At 43.9% G+C, this 22,972-nt stretch overlaps 1 protein-coding gene across 30 annotated transcripts in view; it reads right to left on the minus strand.

Moving 5' to 3' along the window:
- MAGI1 (membrane associated guanylate kinase, WW and PDZ domain containing 1) overlaps window positions 1-22,972 on the minus strand; it is a 349,049-nt gene that overhangs the window by 42,139 nt on the left and 283,938 nt on the right. For 20 of the 30 annotated variants that reach the window (XM_075762354.1, XM_075762349.1, XM_075762356.1 and 17 more), the window contains 5 exons: window positions 20,600-20,657; window positions 18,219-18,307; window positions 17,076-17,168; window positions 13,058-13,240; window positions 11,364-11,984 (listed from right to left, as the gene is read on the minus strand). In XM_075762354.1, coding sequence (XP_075618469.1) covers window positions 11,364-11,984; window positions 13,058-13,240; window positions 17,076-17,168; window positions 18,219-18,307; window positions 20,600-20,657 — 1,044 coding nt within the window. The remainder of the gene's footprint in view (window positions 1-11,363; window positions 11,985-13,057; window positions 13,241-17,075; window positions 17,169-18,218; window positions 18,308-20,599; window positions 20,658-22,972) is intronic. The other 10 variants (XM_075762367.1, XM_075762366.1, XM_075762362.1 and 7 more) reach the window with 1 other exon arrangement.

Genomic DNA, 22,972 nt, shown 5'->3' on the forward strand with positions numbered 1-22,972 from the left:
ATGCTTAGTTTAAAATCTCTGTTAATATTTAAACAAATATGTACATAGACATTAAATTTCTGAAACCTCATGAATGGTAAACACCAGAATTGGAAAGTAATTAGAAATCTCTGTGTTCTTTTTACATATGTGTGTGCCTGTACACATGTATTATATATATTTCTAGAGCACATCTCACAATTTTTTGGGTATGCTGCAATTTTGAAGATGTCCAGCCCCAAACCCCCTCTCCTCAGCTGGCCATCCCGTGGCACGGCCGCGTGGGTGCCGAAGGGCAGCAGCACCTCAAGGCCAATCTCACGGGCCACCTCCAACCTCAGCATGGAGAACACTGGTAGAGGAGAAACCATTTTTTGCTATTGTCACATCTGTATTTATCCTGCTCAGTGAGGGTGTTTGTCTTCAGACTTATCACAGGACTATTACAAGGTGTAAATCCACATGCTCAAACCTGCGTGGCTTATGGCAGATTCTCGTATTTCATATTTGGAGAGCAGCCTGCACAAAGGGGACCCCTACAAATAGGGCCCTCTTGGCATTGGTTTGATGTTGCTATTAATAAATAACATCCCTTAATAACAAGCTAATATTTATGGAACGCTTAGCCAGATTCAACCTGAGGGGTGCACATGCACACATGGCACACTAAGGCAGGAAATCTTTACTACAGGACAATGGATTTGCAGATGTTTTCACAAAACATTACTTCATTTGATTTAAAATACAGTTTTCTATAAAAATAGATCAGTAACTCAATATACCTCCAAGTATGTAACTGTACATCTCCAAACCTAACCATTAAGGATAAGGATGGAGTCAAAACTTCTGGGAACTGATATTCACCCACCACATCCCCACCATTACCTTCACGTGCCCCCAACCACACGGCCCTGACCTGCCCCAGCATCCTCAGCCAGCTGCATCATCTCCCTGAAGCTCAGCCTCCTCTACAAGCCCTGCCAACTTCTCAAGACCAACTCATGGTACGTTGCAGGTCTTCTGGCACAAAAGAAACCGCTTTAACAGGGTCTTACAGCTGTTAGCTCCCTAATTACTATCACCATCACAAAAATAAGTTCACCTGAGCATGAAAAAAAACCACCATGAAAATGAATAAACATAAAATCCCAATGTAGAATGGAAAAAAAATTAAATTCAGAATAGAGAGACTTAGAGACATGAGGATACATATTTAAAAATAATCTGTCTCAGAACAAAACCATTGACTAGTCCATCACAAAGCCATCCTTCTTCTCAGTTTTGCCCACCCGCTATTGCTTTTAATGACTCTCCAAATGTATTTAATTACAGCGATAAACAAAGACCTTTCTTGGATTTCTGATACCTCATTAAATCTGTTATGACTGGTTATTATAATGGCAAATCAGACCAGCAGCCACTGCGCCTACCTGCAACGTGGCTGATAAAACCCCATTATTTAAAAATACATGCACACTGAAATGCCACCCAGGCAGTATGCAAGGGTAGGAGGAAAAACTGGGTGGAATAAAACCCTCCTTGCTGCACAGCTCCAAGTCTGCTCCATTTCCTGCTGTGCAAATCCCGATGAAGATGTGGGAGGCACATCTCTAGCTAAATCTGCCTTATCTAGTGCATAGTATTAGGTTCTGCTGTGCCACCTTGTGTTACATCACATCACATTTGATATAAAACAACACTGTGTGGGTTTGAGTTGCTCCACTTATACCACTTCAGTATTTAATACCAAAACCAAATCAAAACATAAGGGGGGGAAAAAAAGCCAACTTTCAAAACCTCAAGCTAGGGAGAAAAAAAAAGCCTTTAGGAAGAATTTCAGAGCTCTCATCTTTCATTTGCTAAGCAACCTCCTGTTTTGTTCTCATCTAAGAGCCTATTGCTTTCTGCAAGATAAGGTGGTTCATGCAATAAAACATCCTGATGGGAAGATTTCAGACATTTTCTTCTTCCAGCATTCAGCAAATGCTTTGGTTTTCTTAGAGATTTTAAAGCAGATCTAGATTCCCTGCTGCAGAAAGGCAGCCGTGCGCATAACGTGCATACCACCGCCGTTGTGCTGCCAGCATGCAAGATTACGCAAAACCGAAATTATTTTGTTATTCCAAATACATTAATTGTTCACTTCCTTAATAATTAAAGTACAGGTTTCCTCCCGGCCTTAAAGGACGCTTCCTGAAGTATCTCAAAACTTTAGGAAATTATCACAGCCCTTGAAATAAAGGCAAAATGTGTAACAAAATGCCAAGCAATGAATCAGCAACTGTTCTATCCTATTTTACCCTTCCAAGCCACTCTGGAGCTCAGATGACACATATATCTGGGGGACACAAGCTATAGCATAGATAGGCCACGCTGCCACAAAAATGCAGGGCAACTGATGTAAAACTAATGCTGACCCAAAAAGCAGATTTCACAGGCATCTTTTCATTTGCTAACTCATTTCTAGAAGAGAATCGGTGCAAATGGAGTTAATGAAGGGTAGCTGAGGGGAAAACACTTGTGCCTCAAATGACTAACAGATTAGTGTCAGCACTTTGCATGCATCACACCAGTAAGAGCTGGAAATTCTGCAAGCAATTAAAATGTCCACATACCAGCGATGCCAATTCTCCTTTATTATCAGAACTGTAATATTATAAAGCTGTTGGTTTTGGAGTCAGATGCTCCTATGACAATGTGCTTTGTTTGGAGTTTCTTACCCTCCCAGGGTTTAGAAAAAGTAATTGAATGTGAATACCAGAGGCTTGAAATAAAAAGACAGAGAGAACTCCGATGTGGTATTTTTATATCTGGAATTTTGGGAGCTTAACATAGGATTTTTAAGCACTTGAGCTTTTTGAGGTTGATATTTGAATTTGTCGCTTAGTATTTCAACCAGATGCCTTGCATTGAGAAACTCCAGCATGACCTGGTAATGCTAATTAATTAGTTCCCGCAAATGCACTATTTGTATGAACATTAGTAACGCACAGCAAACTATTTGGTGTCTGAACAAGTTACCGACAACTACACTTTGTGGCTGCAGGCGTTTGTAGGCATCTAAAACCTTGGTGAAACCCTGCTGCCTCCTGGAGTCTAATGGGAGCCTTGCCATGGACTTCAGCAACACCAAAATTTCCCCCCTTCATGTTTTTGGTAAGCACAGTTATCCCAAAGCTTGCAAATTCAGACCATCAAAAACAAACGGCTAATGTCACTAAGATTAACACCTGTAAAGCACTTTGAAGGAGAAAAAACACTGCGTAATCCCAAAATATTACATTATTTATAAGACGACCTGATTTTAAATGTTAAGTTTGGCTTATTTTTATCACAAAGAGAAAACAAGTTCCTGCTAGCTTGCTTTACAAAACCAATTACCAGTGATCAGTGTATGGTGATGCATAACAATACACAGCATTGCCCCAAAAAGGCGTATCTATGACTCCAGAGCTGTTTAGAGGAAAATTAACTTGCACAGTGGACTGAAATACATGCACATAAGCAATTCTAATAAGAGGTATGAACTTCAAACTTATTAAAAATATCAAAATGTGTAACATTTCCTTTATTTCATCTTTTCCTGACTTCATCTCATTTTTCTATCTGCTCCTTGATATACTAGTCCCTAATCAGAATAAGGCTGTAAGAGAATAGTAAATGTGACATCAAAATCACTTTAAACTTGCTTTAAAGTCTCATCAGCTTTTTTGGCCTTGTTAGAATATAATTTCACTTAACAGAGAGAACAGAATAACAAAGAGTGACTTGGTGGTTTGGAAAAAAAGATGCAACTACTCCCAAGCAAAGGTTCCCCCAGATCTGCTCCTTCCCTGCACATAACTCATGGAAACGAGGCCGCTTGTGGTAAAATTGTATTGAATGAGTATTTCAGCAATGTATTTTTACCAGGGTTCCCTGCTTCCAGAAAATGGAAAGGTAACTTTGCAAAACATTTTAAAAAAACTTTAATTTAATTTTCAGTGTAGTTCGTAGACCAACTTAAAAACTTTACTAATGTGATTCCCTTATTCCCAGGCAATTAAGACAGATTTTTAAATGCCGAATGAGATTCTTAATTTAATTGGGAAATTTGTAACTCTGGAATTACAAAGTAATAACCATAGAATACAAAGTAATGAACTTGAAAAACAAATCTTGGTATTACACGTCGACATCTATCTCTTTAAGCATACTATGATTCTGATTTTTTAAATAAAAGTTATTAACTAATGAGGGCTGCCTATGGGCTACCAAAAATATCCCCCCATCTGTTATTTCTGGATGGTATTATTTGCACTACAATATCAGGTATTTTTCAGTGTACAGCTCAAAATAACTTATACTGAGTTACAAATTGCTGAGATTCAACAAGCAAATTTGATGGAAGGTACCTGAGCAGAAGGTACTGGGAGCTTTGGGAGCTGGTGGTCATTGACAGAAGGTAAGAGGTGACTTGAAATTTGATTTTCAAAGAATATAGAGGTCAGTTGAGCATACCATATGGCAGAGAGGAATTAGATCTGCTCCTGCTTTGGGTCAGGGAAGAAGCTGCCACAACGTGGTGGGCTGGGGAGTAGAATAAGAAAACCAACCATAAAGGTGGCATGCTAGACGATCTGTACCAGCAGCTCTGTGCTCAGCGAGACAGATTTCCACAGGAGTTCCTACGGATCCAAGGATGGGACAAAGACCCCAGTATAATGCTCTGCTCCCTCCGTACTAGGAACTGAAAATGCTGCTGGAAATGGTGACCTTTTCTTCCCTTTCCAGAAGCTTTGGCACAAGCAAACACGCTCTGTGGTAACGGTCATATGATTCCCAGGTTGTGATTTTTGTCCTAAATGCAGTTTGGACTCACTTTTTCTCTATTTCAGCAGCTGCTAAGACAGTCTGAAATTTTCTGGCAGCTAGATGCTTAAGTGGCATGACTTTCAACTCACTCTTCACTGCAAGCCTAAAGGGCAAACAGAAGTGAGTGGCTTGTTCAAAAGAGTTCAAGTCTGCGCTGAATAGCTGATTGCAGCTCTAATTACCACAGTTTTACATCATTAGGGATAGCAACTGAAAAGGAGCTCTAATTCCAACACTGTGAGATACTGCTTTTTTTGTTTTGTTTGGCTCTTACCACTAAACGATCCGTTTCCAACACTTCTGGTAAGGACAGTAAGGGAAAATTTCATTTCAGTGGGGGGAGAAGATCTTGAAAAACAAGTAGAAAGACAATATTTTTGCTTATAAAATTCAGACTGATAGCTGTTCATGGTGGAGGCAGAACGGAGTAGTGAGGAGATGGCCTCTGAAACCAGCAGCAGCAAGGGATTTCACTCAGCTCAGATATTTAATGCTCAATGCCATTGCTCATTTATGCCTGAGCATTGTATTTTGACACTCTAGATCTCAAAGAGCAATCTGATTTCAATCATATTGTTATAAGTTGTTATAAGTTGTTCTGATATATTGTTTGTAAAGTTTTCCCACTGTGTCTAAAGGATCTTGTAACTCTCTACCCCGGCTTCAGGGAGCCTGGAGCTGCAGCAAGCAGCATAGAGAAAAAGACACGTATCTTTATATTACTATGTGATGTTCCAATGGCATGGACACAAGATAAATAGAGAAAGAAAAAAATGTCCTTCCATTTTAGGCTACAGAAAAAGCCTTCAAGTCCAGAGCAGCTAACTCCAGCACAAGAAGGAGGAGTGAACTCCTCTCCATGGGAAGTGGTGGAGGTTAATTACCCTCACATGCCAAGAGCATCACTGGAACAGCAAGGGAAGGTCCATCTAGCTAAGGAGACTTAATAGGTTTATTGCTTTAGAGCTTCATAGTTTTGTTCCATTGCTGCAAATCTTTGTACAGCCATATGTATCACAAGGACCTCCTTGAGACCACAGAGTCACGGACTGAACGAGCCGGACTATTGGCACAGGCCCCTCCCCACTTCCACCTACCTCATCGTTCCCCACAAGCACCTTCCACTCAATTGAACCATAAACAGAACATTTATTATGGACTTTGCTTTTACATGGAGGGAAGCGCTCAGATGCCCACTGACGGACGTTTAGACAGGTAGATGTTGCATAGGTTCTTCTTCCCATAAAATACATTTTGTTTTGAAACTCCAGCATATATATCATATTTTTCTCAAAAGAATGATTTCCATTCCCCAGCTTAATGTGAATTTGGCACTAGGGAAAGCCATTAGAAACTCCACTGATTTGCACCTGACCTGTAAGTGACATTTCACCTGCATGCTCTTACTTTGATCTGGACCAAAGTGGGAACTCCTCTTCGAGGGAATTACGTAGATCAGACACAAGATTTATGCTATTTTCAACCTTCTGGTGAATAAAGGTGCTGGTGAACACTAACTGTGAAAGCTTTGAAGGAAAACTGTCCATTCAAACCTGCATGAAAACTGCTCAGCTTAATTCTTGGAATGGAACACAAACCAATCACAGTATTTTTGGATGTGTGTTGGTTTTGCGTGGCAAGGTTTTGGTAGCGGGGGGGGCTACAGGGGTGGCTTCTGTGAGAAGCTGCTAGAAGCTTCCCCCGTGTCTGATAGAGCCAATGCCAGCCGGCTCCAAGACGGACCTGCCGCTGGCCAAGGCCAAGCCAATCAGCGCCTCTGTGATAACATATTTAAGAAAGAGAAAAAACAGAGAGAGCTTTTGCAGCCAGAGAGAGGAGTGAGAAGATGTAAGAACATCTGCAGACACCAAGGTCAGTGCAGAAGGAGGGGCAGGAGGTGCTCCAGGCACTGGAGCAGAGATCCCCCTGCAGCCTGTGGTGAAGACCATGGTGAAGCAGGCTGTCCCCCTGCAGCCCATGGAGGGAGGATGAGGGGGTGTAGAGATTCCACCTGCAGCCCGTGGAGGACCCCACGCCGGAGCAGGTGGAGACACCTGAAGGAGGCTGTGGCCCCGTGGGAAGCCCGCGCTGGAGCAAGCTCCTGGCAGGACCTGTGGATCCGTGGAGAGAGGAGCCCACGCCAGAGCAGGTTTGCTGACAGGACTTGTGACCCCGTGGGGGACCCACGCTGGAGCAGTTTGCTCCTGAAGGTCTGCACCCCATGGAGGACACTCACGTTGGAGAAGGCCGTGAAGGACTGTCTCCCGTGAGAGGGACCCCACGCTGGAGCGGGGGAACAATGAGTCCTCCCCCTGAGGATGAAGAAGCGGCAGAAACACCGCATGATGAACTGACCGTAACCCCCACTCCCCGTCCCCCTGTGCTGCTGAGGGGGGGAGGAGGTTGAAGCCGGGAGTGAAGTTGAGCCCGGGAAGATGGGAGGGGTGGGGGGAGGTGTTTTAAGATTTGGTTTTATTTCTCATTCCTTTACTCTGTTTTGCTTAGTAATAAATTAGATGAATTCCCTCTCTAAGTTCGGTCTGTTTTGCTCGTGATGATAATTAGAGAATGATCTCTCCCTGTCCTTATCTCCACCCGTAAGTTTTTTTTTCATTGTACCTTTCCTCCCCTGTCTAATGAAAGAGGGGAGTGATAGAGCAGCTCTGGTGGGCACCTGGCCCTCAGCCAGGGTCAATCCACCACAGGATGACATGAAGACTGACCTTTAAAAAAAAGGAGGAAAAAAGGAGAAAAATAATCCTGTTTAATCTGAGGTAATTCACAGAATACATCAATACGACACACAAATGTTCTCACTGAAACAAATGTTAGACCTTAGTGCCCCCCAAAAATACAGCACAGAATAAGTTGTTCTGAAACAGCCGCCCACCTGTCCCAGCACAGACACCACTCCCTGGAATAAAAGTCACTTAGGAAGCAGGGAAATTATTCTGACAAAATGTTGCTTTTATTATGAATAGAATCTGTGCAGAATGGAGAGGTATTTGAGAATTGCTCATTTCAGCTGATTACTGTGTGTAGACAAGACTTCAATAACAAATGGATTTCAAGTGGCAAATATTATTACCTTTCCTTTTTTTTTAGGACAAAAGTACTTCATGTACTTTGTAGGTACAAGGTTAAAAGAACCTTTTCAGCTACAAATATTCATAATAAAGGCATGCATTTTGTGGCCTTATTAACAATTATTCTTTAAAATAACTGAAATGTGTAATCACATTGTGCAGTGCAGGGACAAAAACATATGCTTAATTCTGCATTTCGTAACCAGTAGCGCTGGTTTACTTTCAGGTACCCAGCCCTTGAATGGTTCTGCTGGGTTATCAAGCGTCTCCTCTGCTGTTGCAGGCACCATGTCATATCCCCTTAAACGTGCTGCCTTCACCTTCAGGCAGCAAAGGCTTTATGCCTCCTCCAGCTTGACTTACAGGCTCTAATGGCTTGGCACTTTCTTCTTATTTACAGTTTAAATTACTCATGGCCCAACAACACCCGGTTGTTCTTCAGCCAAGATCTCTCTTCGCTTTAAGTATCTCCTGTCTCTTCTACCTAATAGAGACAATAATTTTGTCTTCTCTGTCCATTCCTTTTGCTAGGCAAAAGCACGTTTTCCAATCTGGTCTTGCCCAATTAGCTCCTCTGCACCCTGCCTCCGCACAGAGTTCATCCTTCCTGTACCCCTCAAGTGCTGAGGTCCAAACCGTGAGATGTGCCCAGTGAGTTTTATCCAGCGCTATGTTGTCCATGGGAAGCAAATCTCAATGACCTGATACTGTCCCTTTCTTAATGTCTTTATCCCCCGCCCCAATCTTGTATGATTCTACAAATTATTTTCAGATGACACGTGAGCAGCCGAGCACACAGAGGGGGCATTTCAGCTTCATCCTTCCTGAAATCACCCCTCTGTTCCTCACTCAAAGGCAGCGGCAGGACTTGCCCACTCCCCTAAGCCAGCGCTTCAGCTGAATACAGTAAATATTTTACAGGCTGCTCTCAGCAGCTGGGGGTTTGCATTTTAACAATTAAACCTCGTTGTTGGGAGTGCACCAGTAGCTTGGAGCAGGCAGAGCTTTTCCCGTATATTACACATCTCCTTCTGATATTTTTCTGCCTGATTAGTAATCACTTCTGACAAATCCTTTCGACAGCTCTGAACACCAGCCTTAGTGTTGCAGGGATGCTTCACGCAAAGCCTGACTGAATGCAAATGTTAGGCTAATGCAAGGATGCCTGACAGCATCTGAGCATTTTCTTCACCGGACACCAGAGGGAGGAGGAGGAAAGGACATCTGACAGTGAAGCTGAAGAAGAACTGGAACTGCTTCGAGAGCCCTGAAGGAGCTTATCAGACACCAGAGCCAAAGACGTTTCTGTAATCGGACCAAAATATATAGCGACACCTTGTCTGGGGATGGTACTTGTGCTAAAAGACTTGGCAGGGGTAACACGAGGTAAAGTTACGGGAGAAAGGACCCACACGCAGCAGCACTGAGGGCTGGGTGCATTTTAGCAAGCTCCATCTCACAAGCTTTAAACAAACCTGCCTGGTTTTGATTCTGGGGCTACTATTGCTGTCCGTATTCTGCTCGGCTTCCGTGCCATAACCTGAGTGCCTTTCGGTCCAGCTTTCTTCTGGATGTGAAGAAAAACATGTTTCAATGATTAACTGTGGATCCAGGGCCACCACAGTTTCTGGTGGTACCACGAGAGCGTGAAATTTGGAACTGCAAGTGCTCTATGCTCAGATGGAAATGTCAGGACCTTGAAGGAGGGGGGGAGGCAGTTCAAGGAGATTGATGTAGTATCTCTCTAGGAAGGTGATAGCAAATGCTCAACATCTGGTTAGTATCTCGATTAAATAAAAGGAGAGAGAGATTCAGCAAGATTACCAGGGAGCTATTTACTATCTTATTAAAACTATGCTTTTATTTTCTCATCAAATCTTTTCATTATGCCTTCAAGGCATAAGGAGGATTATTAAATGTCAGCCACAATTCAAATAATTAATGTATGGTGTTACCAGATATATATGCGCTCTCCAGGAGAATTAATAATAGCTGCTATTTTTCTTCCAACCATATTTTCTCCATAGTACATATATTAATCATGAGAACGCCGTACATTTTTTAAACCTCTGTAGTATTGGAAGTCTTTAAGGAACTCACACTTTGAAAATTGGAGAATTTTTAATCTATTCTTTACTCTACTTTTTAATTTACTTTCAAAATACAAAACCACAGTAAGCACTTGGAAAGGAAGGAGTAAAAGAAAGGCAGTGCTTTCTCCAGAGCTGCTATTAATTGCCAAATCAATGTCCTCAATTCCTTGAAATAGGTCTTTAAAAACAACAAACCAGAGTTGCAAATTCAGAAAGCAGCTTGTCCCCCATTAAAACAGACTGCCTTTTGTTGCTAACTACTACAATCAAAACACTTCAGAAAAGGCATCAGAAAAGTGCTTTTCTATCAAACGCTCCTCCCAGGGCTGGCTGGGGGCTGCGTTCGGCACCTACTTGTCAGCTTAACACTGTCCCTGCAGCGTGCTTGTCCCGGCGAGGCGCTGGGCACCAATGTGCCTGTTGTCTATAAACCCGCGGCATGGGAAAGGGAGCGCAGCGGGGCCGGGGCTTTGCCCCTCTCCGATCCCTGCTGCCGATGCCAGAGCAGAGAGAGGGAGAGCTGACCACTCTGCTCCTGACTTCGCACTCAACAGCTGCGAGCTTGACACTAACTCTTCCAGTGATTTTAATCCACAGACTAACAGTATGCTACGTGAGGTGGGGTGTGCTACCTCAGATTGCTTTACACTTACTACGTGTGGATGGACTGACCCCATCGACGGGTTACCAACCATCCGTGCTCCCATGTGGGATGCAGACATACTGCCTGTAGGGAGGTTTTTGTGTCCACTGGTAGCCTCTCAGCAATGCAACCGAAAATGAGCTCAGCTCCCAATTGTGCAGCAAATAAACATGTCCAGAAGTAACATTTCAATTGCTTACAACTTGGAGAAGTTTAAATTCTTTCCTCCACTCCCAACTGTATCCCAAGTGTAACCCTTCCACAGTGAAAAAGTCGTTAGATATCTGATTTTGAAGACTGCAAATTACAGAACGTATTACCAGCCTCTTCCATCTCCCAAAACAGCTCAGGAAATGGCCATGTTCTATTTAAAATAATTAAGTTTTACAAGCATGAGATCAGTGTTTGTTATGTAAGTAAAGGCGTAACCATACATGTAACCACACCACCCTTTTGTGCACAACCAGAAGACATGTGTAGTGCATGTGCACGTGGGAACTACAAGCACAATCCCCCCAGTGCAGCATCAAAAATAAATAATTTAACCATCTACGTGACATGACAACTGCCAACTTGGGACAGTTCCTGTACCTTAGGACATAAGCCATTTCTACAGAGAAGCTTAGGAGAGCAGGTTTTTCGTGACGTGCATTTATTTTTTTTTTAAATTTCAAGAAGAAACGTTTTAAAGCAATTTTGAAGACTTACCTCCTCGCTGCACCAGCAATGTGACTTCGCTTCCCTTAGGACATTCAATCAGCATATCCACCACCTGGTTGTGAGTGAGGCTCTGCACATTCTTCTTGTTGACTTCGACTATAAGATCACCCTCTTTCAGGCCACGGCACCGTGGGCTGTCCACAATTTGTTTCACTCTTTGGCCGCCCCCACCGGGACTGTCTGCTATAGTAAACCCAAAGCCCATAGGCCCTTTCACTATATGCACAGTTATGAGTTCAGGTTGTGTTGCTATCGAAGACGCCAAAGAGACCGTGTCATTGGGGTAACCATGGGGTCCGTTGGAGGAGACCTCAACCGGGCTGCTGGGTCTTGCCTCCTTTGTGCCATTTACTTTCCCTGTTTTACTACTGTGGCTCGCCGGGGAGTCGTAATTTTCCTGCCCGTTCACGATGATCGGCTCTTTGTCCAAAATTGCCACGGACGTAACCAGGCTCGTGTTGGGATCATCAGGATCGAAGGGCAGGGGGTAGCCTCGGCACAGTTCGAGGTCCACGCTGGCACCGATGGGGATGGACTGGAAGATTTTCACAACTTGAGCGTGAGTGTGCCCCAGCACACAGGTATCGTTCACGCTGACTATGACGTCCCCTGCAGAGGATACAGACAGATATACCAAACGTGTATGTTTTGTGCACCTGGGAAGGTGAGGACTAGAGCCCGCGAGCTGATCTGCAGCATCCACGGGTGCCACTCACAGGTGAAAAGTAGCATTTAAGTAACTTTGCAAGGAAAAGGAGTTGTGACACTTAGGAAAGCAAGAACTATCTGTAGATGACGGATTCACTGCATAAAGCCTTTATGTACCTAAACATTTTTGAAAGTGAAAATGGAATTGGCTCATGAAAAAAATTAATAAATTCCAATGACTGTACATGGCCATTTAACAGCTATTTTGAAGCCCAGCTCTCACTGTTATACACTGTGCTACACTGACATATGATAGAAACAAAACCGAGAGCACATGAGAGCTATAACAGAAGGCTCTCAAATACCAACTGCTCAAATATGGTGCCACGTGTCATGTCTGAGACATATTTCAGCCTGAAATCTAGGTATCAATGAAGTTATGATTCATTTTTTAACACTGGGGCTGCAACACAAGGATGTTTAATGTTGTGATGCTCCACCTGCAAGTGAGGAGTTGTGACCTCAGGTGAATCCTAACAGGATTTCATCACGCTGGGCCTGATCTCTGGAAAACCCAACCAGCCCTTGGCACCTCCACACAGGGAAATGCAAACTGGACCACTCCTCCGCCCGTTCCCTGGCAGCAGTTTGGGAGATGAGGTGAGCAGCATGGCAGATACACAAACCCACAGTGATGCAGCTCTACAAAAATAAAGCATCCATTGCCGCAGCAGGGAGCAGTGACCTGCAGCCTGATGTGGGATCCCACAACTGCCGGCTCCTCTCCAGAGGGGCAGAGGCCCAGCTGGATATTTTGACATTTGAGGTGAAATTCCAGCACTTGAAGTGCCTTGCTGTAAGATTTTTACCATATCCCTCAACGTATCTCACTTCCCTGCTTGCTGATGAGAAAGCTGAATGTCTTTTCCCAAAAAGGGGATGATGACTACAGTCCTTTATGAATTGCACATAAAAACAGCTGTAAAAGCATAAACCAAAGTCACGGTGGTGATTTTGATTCAAAGCATCGGTACCTGTTTCCATTTTGCCATCCAGCGCTGCAGGGCCATCAAGCACCAAACTTTTGATTTGGAGAAATTCATCCGGCTCATCCCCTCCAACAACGGTGAAGCCAAAACCCCTGCTGCTTTTCCTTAGCTTGGTGTGGATGAACTTCCCTTTCAACTCAGAAGGGTTTCGTGTGAAAAAAGGTTTTCCTGTGTAGGAAGTTTGGAAAATCTATAAACAGGCAGGCAAGAGCGTTTGATCTGTTTTTCCTGTGCCCCTCCCCGCTCTCACAACTACACAGAGGAACACAGCGGTGTGCTGGGACAGGACTGAACTTCACTCCAGCATCCCCTCACCTCATCGCACTCCACTCATCTCCTTGGATCCAATCATGCAGTAAAAGGAGTGAGCAAAAACCCTAGTACCTGGCGCTTTGTTAGCTGTGGTTGTGCACCCCAAAGCCTCAAGGCTACAAAGGGGAAAGCATGCTGGTTTAAGGAATGGAATATATTAAAGCTGGCAATGCTGGCTTAGATATGTGTCTTATCTCTGTCCTGAGGTGGTTATATCCATCCCAGAAAGGATGGGACAGGGCAGCACAAATGCCTCCTACAGAAGGAGCCTGCAGCGAGAGTTTCTGCAGAAAGGAGTATCATGTTTTTCAGCACTTGGCCTTCTCCCAACCAACCAAGCAAAAAGCAACTTCCGAGCTCTGGCAAGACTCTGCATAACCCTTTAGCATAGCTCCCCGCCACCCCGCCACCCCTACCACCCTGTGACCTCCCCCCTGAAAAAGGGGAAGACGCTGGTGTTATTCTTCAGACACTGCTTGAAATCTCTTCTCTTTCCTTTCTGCTCCTTGCCTGTTGTGGATGAAACGCTGCGGTTGTGAAGTACAGATCAAAGAGCAGCCCAGGACCAGAGCGGCTGTGCTGGAGGGCTGTTAATGCTCGCTGGGAGCATGGTTAAGAGGGAACGAGGTGCTCCAAAGACAAAAGCGCATCCTTGCAAAGCATGCTGCACAGGCTCGGAAAAGGAATCATAGTTGCTGTACTTCACAGTGCCGACACTAACCACCTTTGCACTTTTAATTGTTTTTAATGCTTAGAGGGGAAAAGCCTGTGCCACTAAGCCCTCTGGTGACAGCTCCAGGATCAGCAGTGTGTATCGCAGCCAGGAGAGCTGCTGTGCTTTCAAACACCTCGGCAGCATTGCCGTGGGCCTCTGTTCAGATGGAGGCCTTGAGGGAGAGTGAGGGGATTTGAGACTTGTAAGCCTTTGACTGGGGAAACAAAAAGTATATTTGAAGATTATTCATGAGGGGGCAGTGTGAGGACTTGCAGTCTTCTGCCTTTGAAAGGTAGCACAGGAACAGGGTAATCCTGCACATCGTAGGCAGATGCTCTGCTCAGACCCCAAGCTGCAAAAAGCCCAAACTATCAAAGTGTATCGCAACGTCTCAGGTAACAAACATGGCTGAGAGGCAGCGTGGAGCGGGGCTTGGTCCTGTGCTGATTTCTGATTCAAAAGACAAGCAGAACAAGCACAGCTTGCTGGCGTCTGCCTACAAATACAGGGTGAACTTGCCCTGTAGTAACAGGATAGCAGCACCAAAGGCTATGTCCCACCTACAGCATTTGGGCGGGGATCACATTGTAAATGAGTGTATCTACAAAACCCCAGCTGGGAGAGCGGTGTCAGGGGCACAAGGAGGGTCCTTGTCCCCACATCCCTGCCAGCAGCGTCATCAGTGGGAGAGACAGAAAGCTCTGGGCATAGGGCAGGGGGACAGGGAAGCTGGAAATAGCTGCTGTAAACGGGGAGCAAGAGAAGAGGGAGCAGCACTGAGAAAGGAAAAGGAAGGAATGAAAGAGAGAAGGAGCCATCAGCGGGTACCAGGACGTGTCACTCAGAGTGGTGCTGAGACAGGTTAATGCTCTCCTGTAACACTGCTGCAAAATTTCAGTGGCTGGCAGTCGGGAGTGGGTGCAGAGCTGAGTGAGGCTTCTAACATCACCCTCCCATGTGATGGGTCCTTTGCATTGCCATGCACGGACGCTTGGGTGGTCCTTGCTCCAGCCTGACAGTGTAAAAGTTTAAAAGGCAGAGGTGGCATTCACAAATGTCTCCCCAAGGAAGACCAGCATTTTTGGGGCACTCTGATGATATGCCTAACCTTGGATGCATGGTGGTCAGGGTACGATCCCCAGAGCTCCAATGTTTTTTCTTGCTACAAGTCTGGATTACTCTAATGTACTCTAATACCCCTCAGGAATGCACTGGGGGCTTTGGATACTGTCAAACTTGGCATGTCTGTTTTGGAAGGGCTGATCCGGTGCCACCTGCAGCAGAGAGCACCCTCTGGCTCTTCACAGCAGGAAAGGCAGCCTGGGGACAGCAGCACCCTGCCAGGCTCGCCTTCAGAAACCATGGCTGACCTGTGGAGTAAGGCAGTATTTCCCAGCTCCCGGGGACAGCAGCACCCTGCCAGGCTTGCCTTCAGAAACCATGGCTGACCTGTGGAGTAAGGCAGTATTTCCCAGCTCCCGGGGCCAGCCTCCCGCCGGCTGCTCCCAGCTCTGTCAGGGTGATGTGCTCCAGCCAGATTCCTCCTCTCTCACCTTCCCCAGCCTCTGGTTCCTGCAGACCAGGGCAATGCCACTCACTTGCTCTGCAATTTAGATGTAGCCAAAGATGAAGCCTACTTACAACCACTTGTAACCAGAGAGTACTTGTACTGCAACAGGTACAAGTGGAACTCTCTGCCCTTGCTGGCAACCTGCTCTGGCAATGTTTCAGCTCACGCTGCAAATTCAGGAACCATTCACATCCTGTCTGGTTAGGTATTTAAGACAAACGACTGGTCTGTGAGCAGTTGGCTATACACAGACCATTGACACTAATAAATAAGGCTGTAATAGCCCAAAGTACTCGTACACATATACAATGTCAAAGTAGTTCCGCAGTATTTGGACCTATTATTATTCCCTCCTCATGAAGCACTTCCCAGAGGAGCTTCAACTCCAATTTTTCAGAAACAGGATGTAATTTGCCCCTAATGTGTGGCCGAGGCACTTGTGCCTCTTTGCCCTGTGGTACTATAGGCAGTCAGATTCAGCACGGAGGCCTGGTAGGTCTGCAAAGCTCTCCAAATGGCAGAGGATCTCGCTCTTCTGGTGTACCCCCGTGCTCCTAGCTCCCTCCAAATTTTCATTTGGATTCAAAGAAAACAAAATGGAAAATCCATAAAGTTGCAACCCAGACTCATCCGGGGTAATAACAGAACCTGGCTGCTCAGAAGTCACAAATGCAACCAAGACACACAAACTCTCCAAAACCAAGGTCCTGCCAAACAGTGTCAACAACCTCTGCACATCACAGCTCCCAAACACGCTGACCAGTTTCCAGGGGTCTTAAGCTACTTTAACGTGAAAGTCTACCTGCCCAGGAATGCAGACATGGGGTGACATTGGCTTTGGCTCTCAAACCAAGACATGGCCATGTTAATGCACGTCAGTGCCTTAATCACAGTGCAACATGGTGAGATTTTGTGCTGCTTTTTGGGGGGGAATGTTGACCCATGAGAACAGAAAGAAAACTCTGCACTAGATCTTATTACAAAAGCCACATTCTAAACTCAGTGGAGTTTAAAAGGTGTAAAAGTCTAATCATTGCATATCCATACAGCTCTGTAGAAAAGGGTCTCCTCCTACTTGCATTTGCATCCACCACACTTGCTGCTAAATACCACCAATGTTGTAACTCATGTTTTCACCGTGCCTTTTAAAAGACTTGGAACGCTACACAGAGAATAGCCACATTTCTTTTTTGATGCAGGCAATCTCATGTGCCTCTTGCGTTTGGCAACAAATGTGGTCTCGAAAGAATTAGTCTCAAAATCTATAGGAATTCAGATAAGCAGGCACATGCCCTGGTGTGTGACACTAGTCATGGAGATACTCCCTTTGCAAGTGGCTGAGAGAATTTCATTCTCAGGAAAAAAACCTTGCTGCACTTTTACAACTGGTTTAACAAGGTTGTTACCTTGCACTGGTGCTTCCCGAACTGCCTCTTGGTTGTTTGAAACATGGTTTGGAGCAGCGGGTGGTGGGAGAGATGGACACTCCTCTGTCCATTCTAGAGAGGGCAGAGAGGGAAATGTTACTCGTTCCACAACAGCACTATGAGTTCCTGCACGTACACACACTGGGAGTGTGGGGTTCAAGCAGAGGAGATGTGAGAAGCATGGCAAGAGAGGAAACAGAGTGGGCAAGAGGGAGTAAAATGAATGGGATGTCCAAAAAACAGATCTGGAGGACTCTCTGTCCAGGTCTACTGATGCATCTGCTGGGACGCCCTACTTCACACTCAAACCTGGGACCTGATTTGCATCTAAGTGGTCTTAACATTTATATGAATTCTATTCCCCATGGCACTCACAGCCTCCAAGTAGAAGAGCTGGAAATGGGGCTGCAGGAGGAATGTTGAAGCCTGAATAATTTTCCCCCTGGATAATAACTGTTGTGAAATAACTTGGTGTGAAAGCTACGAAGGTACCCAAACCAATCCAAATGTCACAGGTCCCTCACTGCAGCTGGGCTGCATTTAAAGAAAAAAAAATTAAAATGAAAGAAAAAAGATAAAAAAGGGGGGAAAAAAGGAAAATAAAAAAGTGTGGTTTTAAAATAATTAAATTACTTCAGATGTTACAGCTTGACAACATCCAAAGGTCTTGGATTAAAAGTCTCTCATGCAGAGGGGTTTCTCTAGTGCACAGGTAAAGGCCCACTCCTCATCCCCTTCGATAGCTTGTGAGTCCCAATGCAGACTACAACAACACCAGCTACAGCGAGTAACTTGATGGAGCAGATTAAAGAGGAAAATGTGTGTTTTAATTGTTTCTGGGAAGCCTAGAAACCTTCCAGAAATAAAGGACATTAAAAGAAAAATCTCTCCCTTTTAACAGGGGTGAAAGCTGCTATGTTCAAGTGGTTATATGGTTCAGATTTTCTCCTTTGCTGCATCTTATGTGAAGGGCAGACACAACCTTTCCTAGGCACATCATTTTGCCTTTAAATGCTAAGGCCCTAGAAAGAAGGACAACCACATTGGCATGGTGCTGCCAAGGGGAGGGCGGGCACGGTCCTTCAGAAAAACCCCAACCATCATGCCCTCGGTGGTGCCAACCTTCTGGTGGCTGTTGTTGTTGCTCAAGCTGTTTCTTCCTCTTTGCTTCAAGAACTGGGTTTTCATACTGAGTCTTCCGGTTGATGTGGCTGGACATGAAAGAGAGCAATAAATTAGGAAACCCTTTGTGACAAGCAGGAATGACAGCCAGGAATGAAACTGCTCTGAGGAAAGGAGTAAAATACCAAACAAACCCAACAGCCGTGCATGTGGAGCATGGCTCATCTAGTCGTGCCAAAATGCGTATTTAGGAACACAAGCAGATTCCAGTATTGATATGATGTCTGAGTAGGAATGGCTAATTCCTTCAAATACAATAAAGTAGTGATCTATCTGTAAAAAATGAGATTAAAGCAGAAAAGGTGCTCTGTCTGACTGCATTTTAAAAGACATGCCTATATCATTCCTGCTTTAATCAGATTTCCAGAGGTGCAGTCATTCCCTGGCTCACTGAAGTTAAAAACAACAACAAAAAACCCCCAACAAACTAAAAACACCCAAAACCCAACAACTGGTAACATCTGTCATCTATCTGATCGAAGCACACTATTATCAGGGTGTCTTAAAAATATCTGTGGGGATGCAGGCTATGAGCTGAAAAGCTCCAAATGGATCAAAATATATTCAGATTTAGCCACCAGCAAATACTCCCAGTGGAAACTAGCATTTGGTGAAACTTCAGCTGCCCTCCTTGGAGGGCCATTAGGCAGCCTTTGACCCGTATGAGGTGTTTAGAGCTAATACTTCTTACCAATCTCAGAAAAAGGGAAAAAAACCAGCCCAGCCCCAAACACGGCAGACAAGCAATGCACTCCACAGAGGATTAAGAATTTTATGAAACCCAAGGATGATCACCAGTCACAGATGCCAGGGCGGTGGGGGTAGAGGTCTGGGGGACTCTCTGCGGCTGACGGCTGCAGCCGAGATGAGCTGCTCATCAGCCCTTCCATTCAAGAGCAATTTTTCAATAGTGATTTTGCTACAGCAGGGGAGCAGGTAGACCTTAGGAAATGATGTTAGCTTAAAGCCCAGCTTCGTATCCAAAGCCAAGCTTACCATTAAGAACTTGTTCTTTTATTGTCTCTTGTCCCAAGTGTCTTTGTCAACCCCCCTCATCCGAATGAACAACCAACAACTTTTTCAAGTAATTACGATAGAAGCACTCTAGATAGTTACGTTCAAAATTTTTTTTGCTAAAGATCAATATTAAATCACTGGAAAAATATTTCACTAATCAAATAAAAACAAGTTAATGAGTTCTAGAAAAGATTTCCAATTTCAAGATATCTTCAGAAAGTTAAGAAGAAATGATAACTACTTTAAAAATGATATAAACTTTTTTCATGACACAGTTGTTTCTCAAGAAAAGCTATTATGCAATAATAGAGTGCCTGAATTGGAAGGGACAGAAACAAATGCTCGAATTACAACCATCTTGCTACCTTATAGATAGTAAGTAAAATAAACTTACGACTTATTGCTGTTACTGCTCTATTTAACTTCACCGCTAAGGAGTGCCACAAAACTAGTGGGCATGTATATAAAAAGTGACAGGAAAAAACGCTGGAAAGACCTCTTGGCATGGCATTTAATAGCCGAAAAATATTCTTGATGTCTTTGGTAAATAAATGTCAAGCCTTAATTACACAGTTTGCTAACCTTGTTTCCCTAGGCACAGATGGCAGGGTCAGAAATGAGCCAAAGCAGACAGAAGCTGTATTCCATGTCTATTCTGAGGGCTATCATAAGCCATCCTACTAGACAGGAGTATACACATAATTAAAAATTCATTTTATGGGGTCAGTGATGAAACAAAACTCAGATCTCTGGTTTCCCAAGGGAGCGATCTGACATCTAGATAAAGAAGAAGCTGTTCTAATTCCAGAGAGAGTCCCATTAAACCTGTAATTCTATTCACAACACATCCTGATACAAGAACCTCTGCCAGGGCTGTTTGGTCAGACAGGCTCCTCCATTCCTCCTTTTGAGTGTTTTCTGATTTCTAAGTGAATTGGTGTTCTGCTTTGCACACTCGTATTTTGATCACAGCACAATACAATGGGGATCGAGCTCAGTTAATTGCATACTTGTTCGCTGCATAAAAGTATTTTGTGAGGTGCTGGGGCTCCTCCACACCCTGACCCAGGGGTGCTCCTGTCCCCCTGAGCCCACCCCCACCCCAGGGCACTGCTGCCAGAGCCCACCAGAGGATGGGGAATGGCAAGGTGGGCTTCCTTCTCCCAGCCCCTGTGGCATCCCTCAGCCTGTACAGGGACTCCTCCTCCTTGGTTCGAGATGCTACCAACAAAGCACACAAACCACCGTGGAGGAAAGCCCTCCTCCACCCGACAGCAACACCAGAGCCAGAGAGCAGCACTTACTCTACATAGTAGACACCATATACGGGATCCTCAATTTTCTCCCAACCAGCAGGCAACTCTGGAAATAGAAAAAGCATTACTGAAGCTTCCAGTGCAGTTTTTTCTGATGGGTAGCTGCTCCTGCTCAGCGTGCAAAACTCACCAGTAGCTCAGAATTTGCCTTGAACGCTTTTCCGAATGATCACAGCCTCCTTTTAAAGGCTGGTGTAGCACGGCAGCAACATCATAGCCTGTCCCACCAGCGCTGGGTTAGCAAATCAGTGGGATGATGCCCATGCCAGTCAATTTTAGATTTGCTTTTTGCATTAAATGAACCAATGATCAATAAATTTCCTTTCTGGGAGTGCCTCAAGTACCCCTCTGGTTTGGCCATCACGGGCAGAGTGGCCCTGGAAGGAGACACTGCAGTGGAAGTCGATGCAGGCAACAGGCCATTTAAATGCCAGTGTACGAAGGTGGGTGAGATTATGGCAAGCAACTGTAGCACACTAACAGAGAGACCACTTTCATCTCCTGTACCAAGGCTGAGATATTTACGCTCACTACTGCTGGAAAAAAGCGGGGGGGTTTGACTTCTTTTTTAGGGATTTACACTGCATTGCTCTGCCGTGAGCCCAACGCAAAAGCACATCTTGAAACAGGACAAAGTGAATTTAATGTAAACGCCCGGCATATGGAATCTGCCCAAGTGGGGCTGGCACACACAGATGTATTTCACTGCATAGCACTTAATGTAAAAACACATATTGCCATAATCACATGTAACAAAGATTTCCTTTTTTAATTAGCATAATTAACAAAAACCAGTTCTGAAGATGAAATTAACATTTGGAAATGTATCCACTTTTGTTCCTGTTGATTTTCTAGGCTGCACATAGTACTTTAACTATAATTAGTGAATGTAATAAAATCACTTCAGCATCCAACTGAGGGTTATTAAAGCTGAATGTATTACTTAAGGGCCTGATCCTTGTCCTGCTCTTTTAAACACAATGTTTCCGTTGGCTGTGGGTGCCGAAATAATCTTCCTATTAACAATACAGAGTGGTGTGTTTGTGCAAGGCTGTGAATCAACTCGAAAGAAGGCTCCACCATGCTATGGACTATGCAAGTGTGGTCCCACAGACTCTGCATGTTCATTTAAATTAAAAAAAATTAAAAAAAAAAAAAAAAAAAGAGCCAGTCAGATAACACAAGTTCAAATATCCCATGCAAAATAATTCCTCAAAACTTATCACCAAATTGACAAGACGGATAGTAACTAATCTATGTTTGTTTGTTATTAAATGCAAAGATTTATTTTCATTAATGCCATCAATTGCTGAGCCAATATGATCAACAGTGGCCCATTAATTAGAATAAATGTAACTATCCAGTTCTGCATTTATTTATACACTTCAGCTATGTTGCCGTAAGGACAGAAATATCTCCAGACTGGAGATGAACAGAATCTATACAAACACACATGGACTAATTACTCAAAGTTTATGTTTGTGTTCAGAATTGGCTGGAGATCAGATGAAATAGATTTTCATGGTTTTTGTTCCACATGTCCCTTATTTGCAGATATAAGGTAGGTTTTCCATTCTTATCATTACTTTATCCTCATTGGGTTTAACATCTTTGGATTCCTTGAGACATAAGCAATTAAATGCAAGCCAGTGCTAACTTTTGGGCATAAAAACATTCCACAATTTTATCAGCAGATCAATCTGAAAAGAAAAACTAGTTAGTTAGTTTTAGTTAGAAAACTAAAGGCCAATCTTGAAAGTCTTTTCGCAAAGGGAACTCTCAGGTTTGCAAAGGAGTCCCATATGGTGAAAACTCTGTGGGACTGGCTTAAAGAGTTTCAGTGCAATTAAATTAAGACCTAGCATGCAATCAGGAAAATCACAAGTTGTGGCAGCCATTTAATTCTTTGCACTATGGTGAAAGCAGAATGGTAAAGAGACCAAGCTAGAAGTAGAAGAAAAGTAAAAACTGAATGAGGGAAGGGAGAAGTAATGGACAAATGCCTTAAAATGAATTTTCCACAATTTTTTCTGCTAAATATATTTTGTCTATTTGAGACTATTAAGTGTTTTCTATTTTTAAAGTTTAAACAATTCCCCCCCCCCCCTTTTCTTCTGTTCACAAAAGGTTTTGGTATTAAATTTCATTTTTTCTTTTCTTTTAAATAATTTTCACAGCAGGTCAGAAAACCAGCACTTTCCTAACCCCAAAAATAGTTTTGTGCCAAAATCCTTCCAGTTTTCTATTTCTGCAGCTTTCCATTTAAGAAACACATCTCTCTGTTTTCAGAAGGAACAATACACAAAACTGCAGCTTTCAACACATTACTTGTTGATTGCGCAGATGCGTTTTCTGACTTCT

This window comes from Balearica regulorum, chromosome 10, assembly GCF_011004875.1.
Source record: "Balearica regulorum gibbericeps isolate bBalReg1 chromosome 10, bBalReg1.pri, whole genome shotgun sequence".
Taxonomy (NCBI): Eukaryota; Metazoa; Chordata; class Aves; order Gruiformes; family Gruidae; genus Balearica; species Balearica regulorum.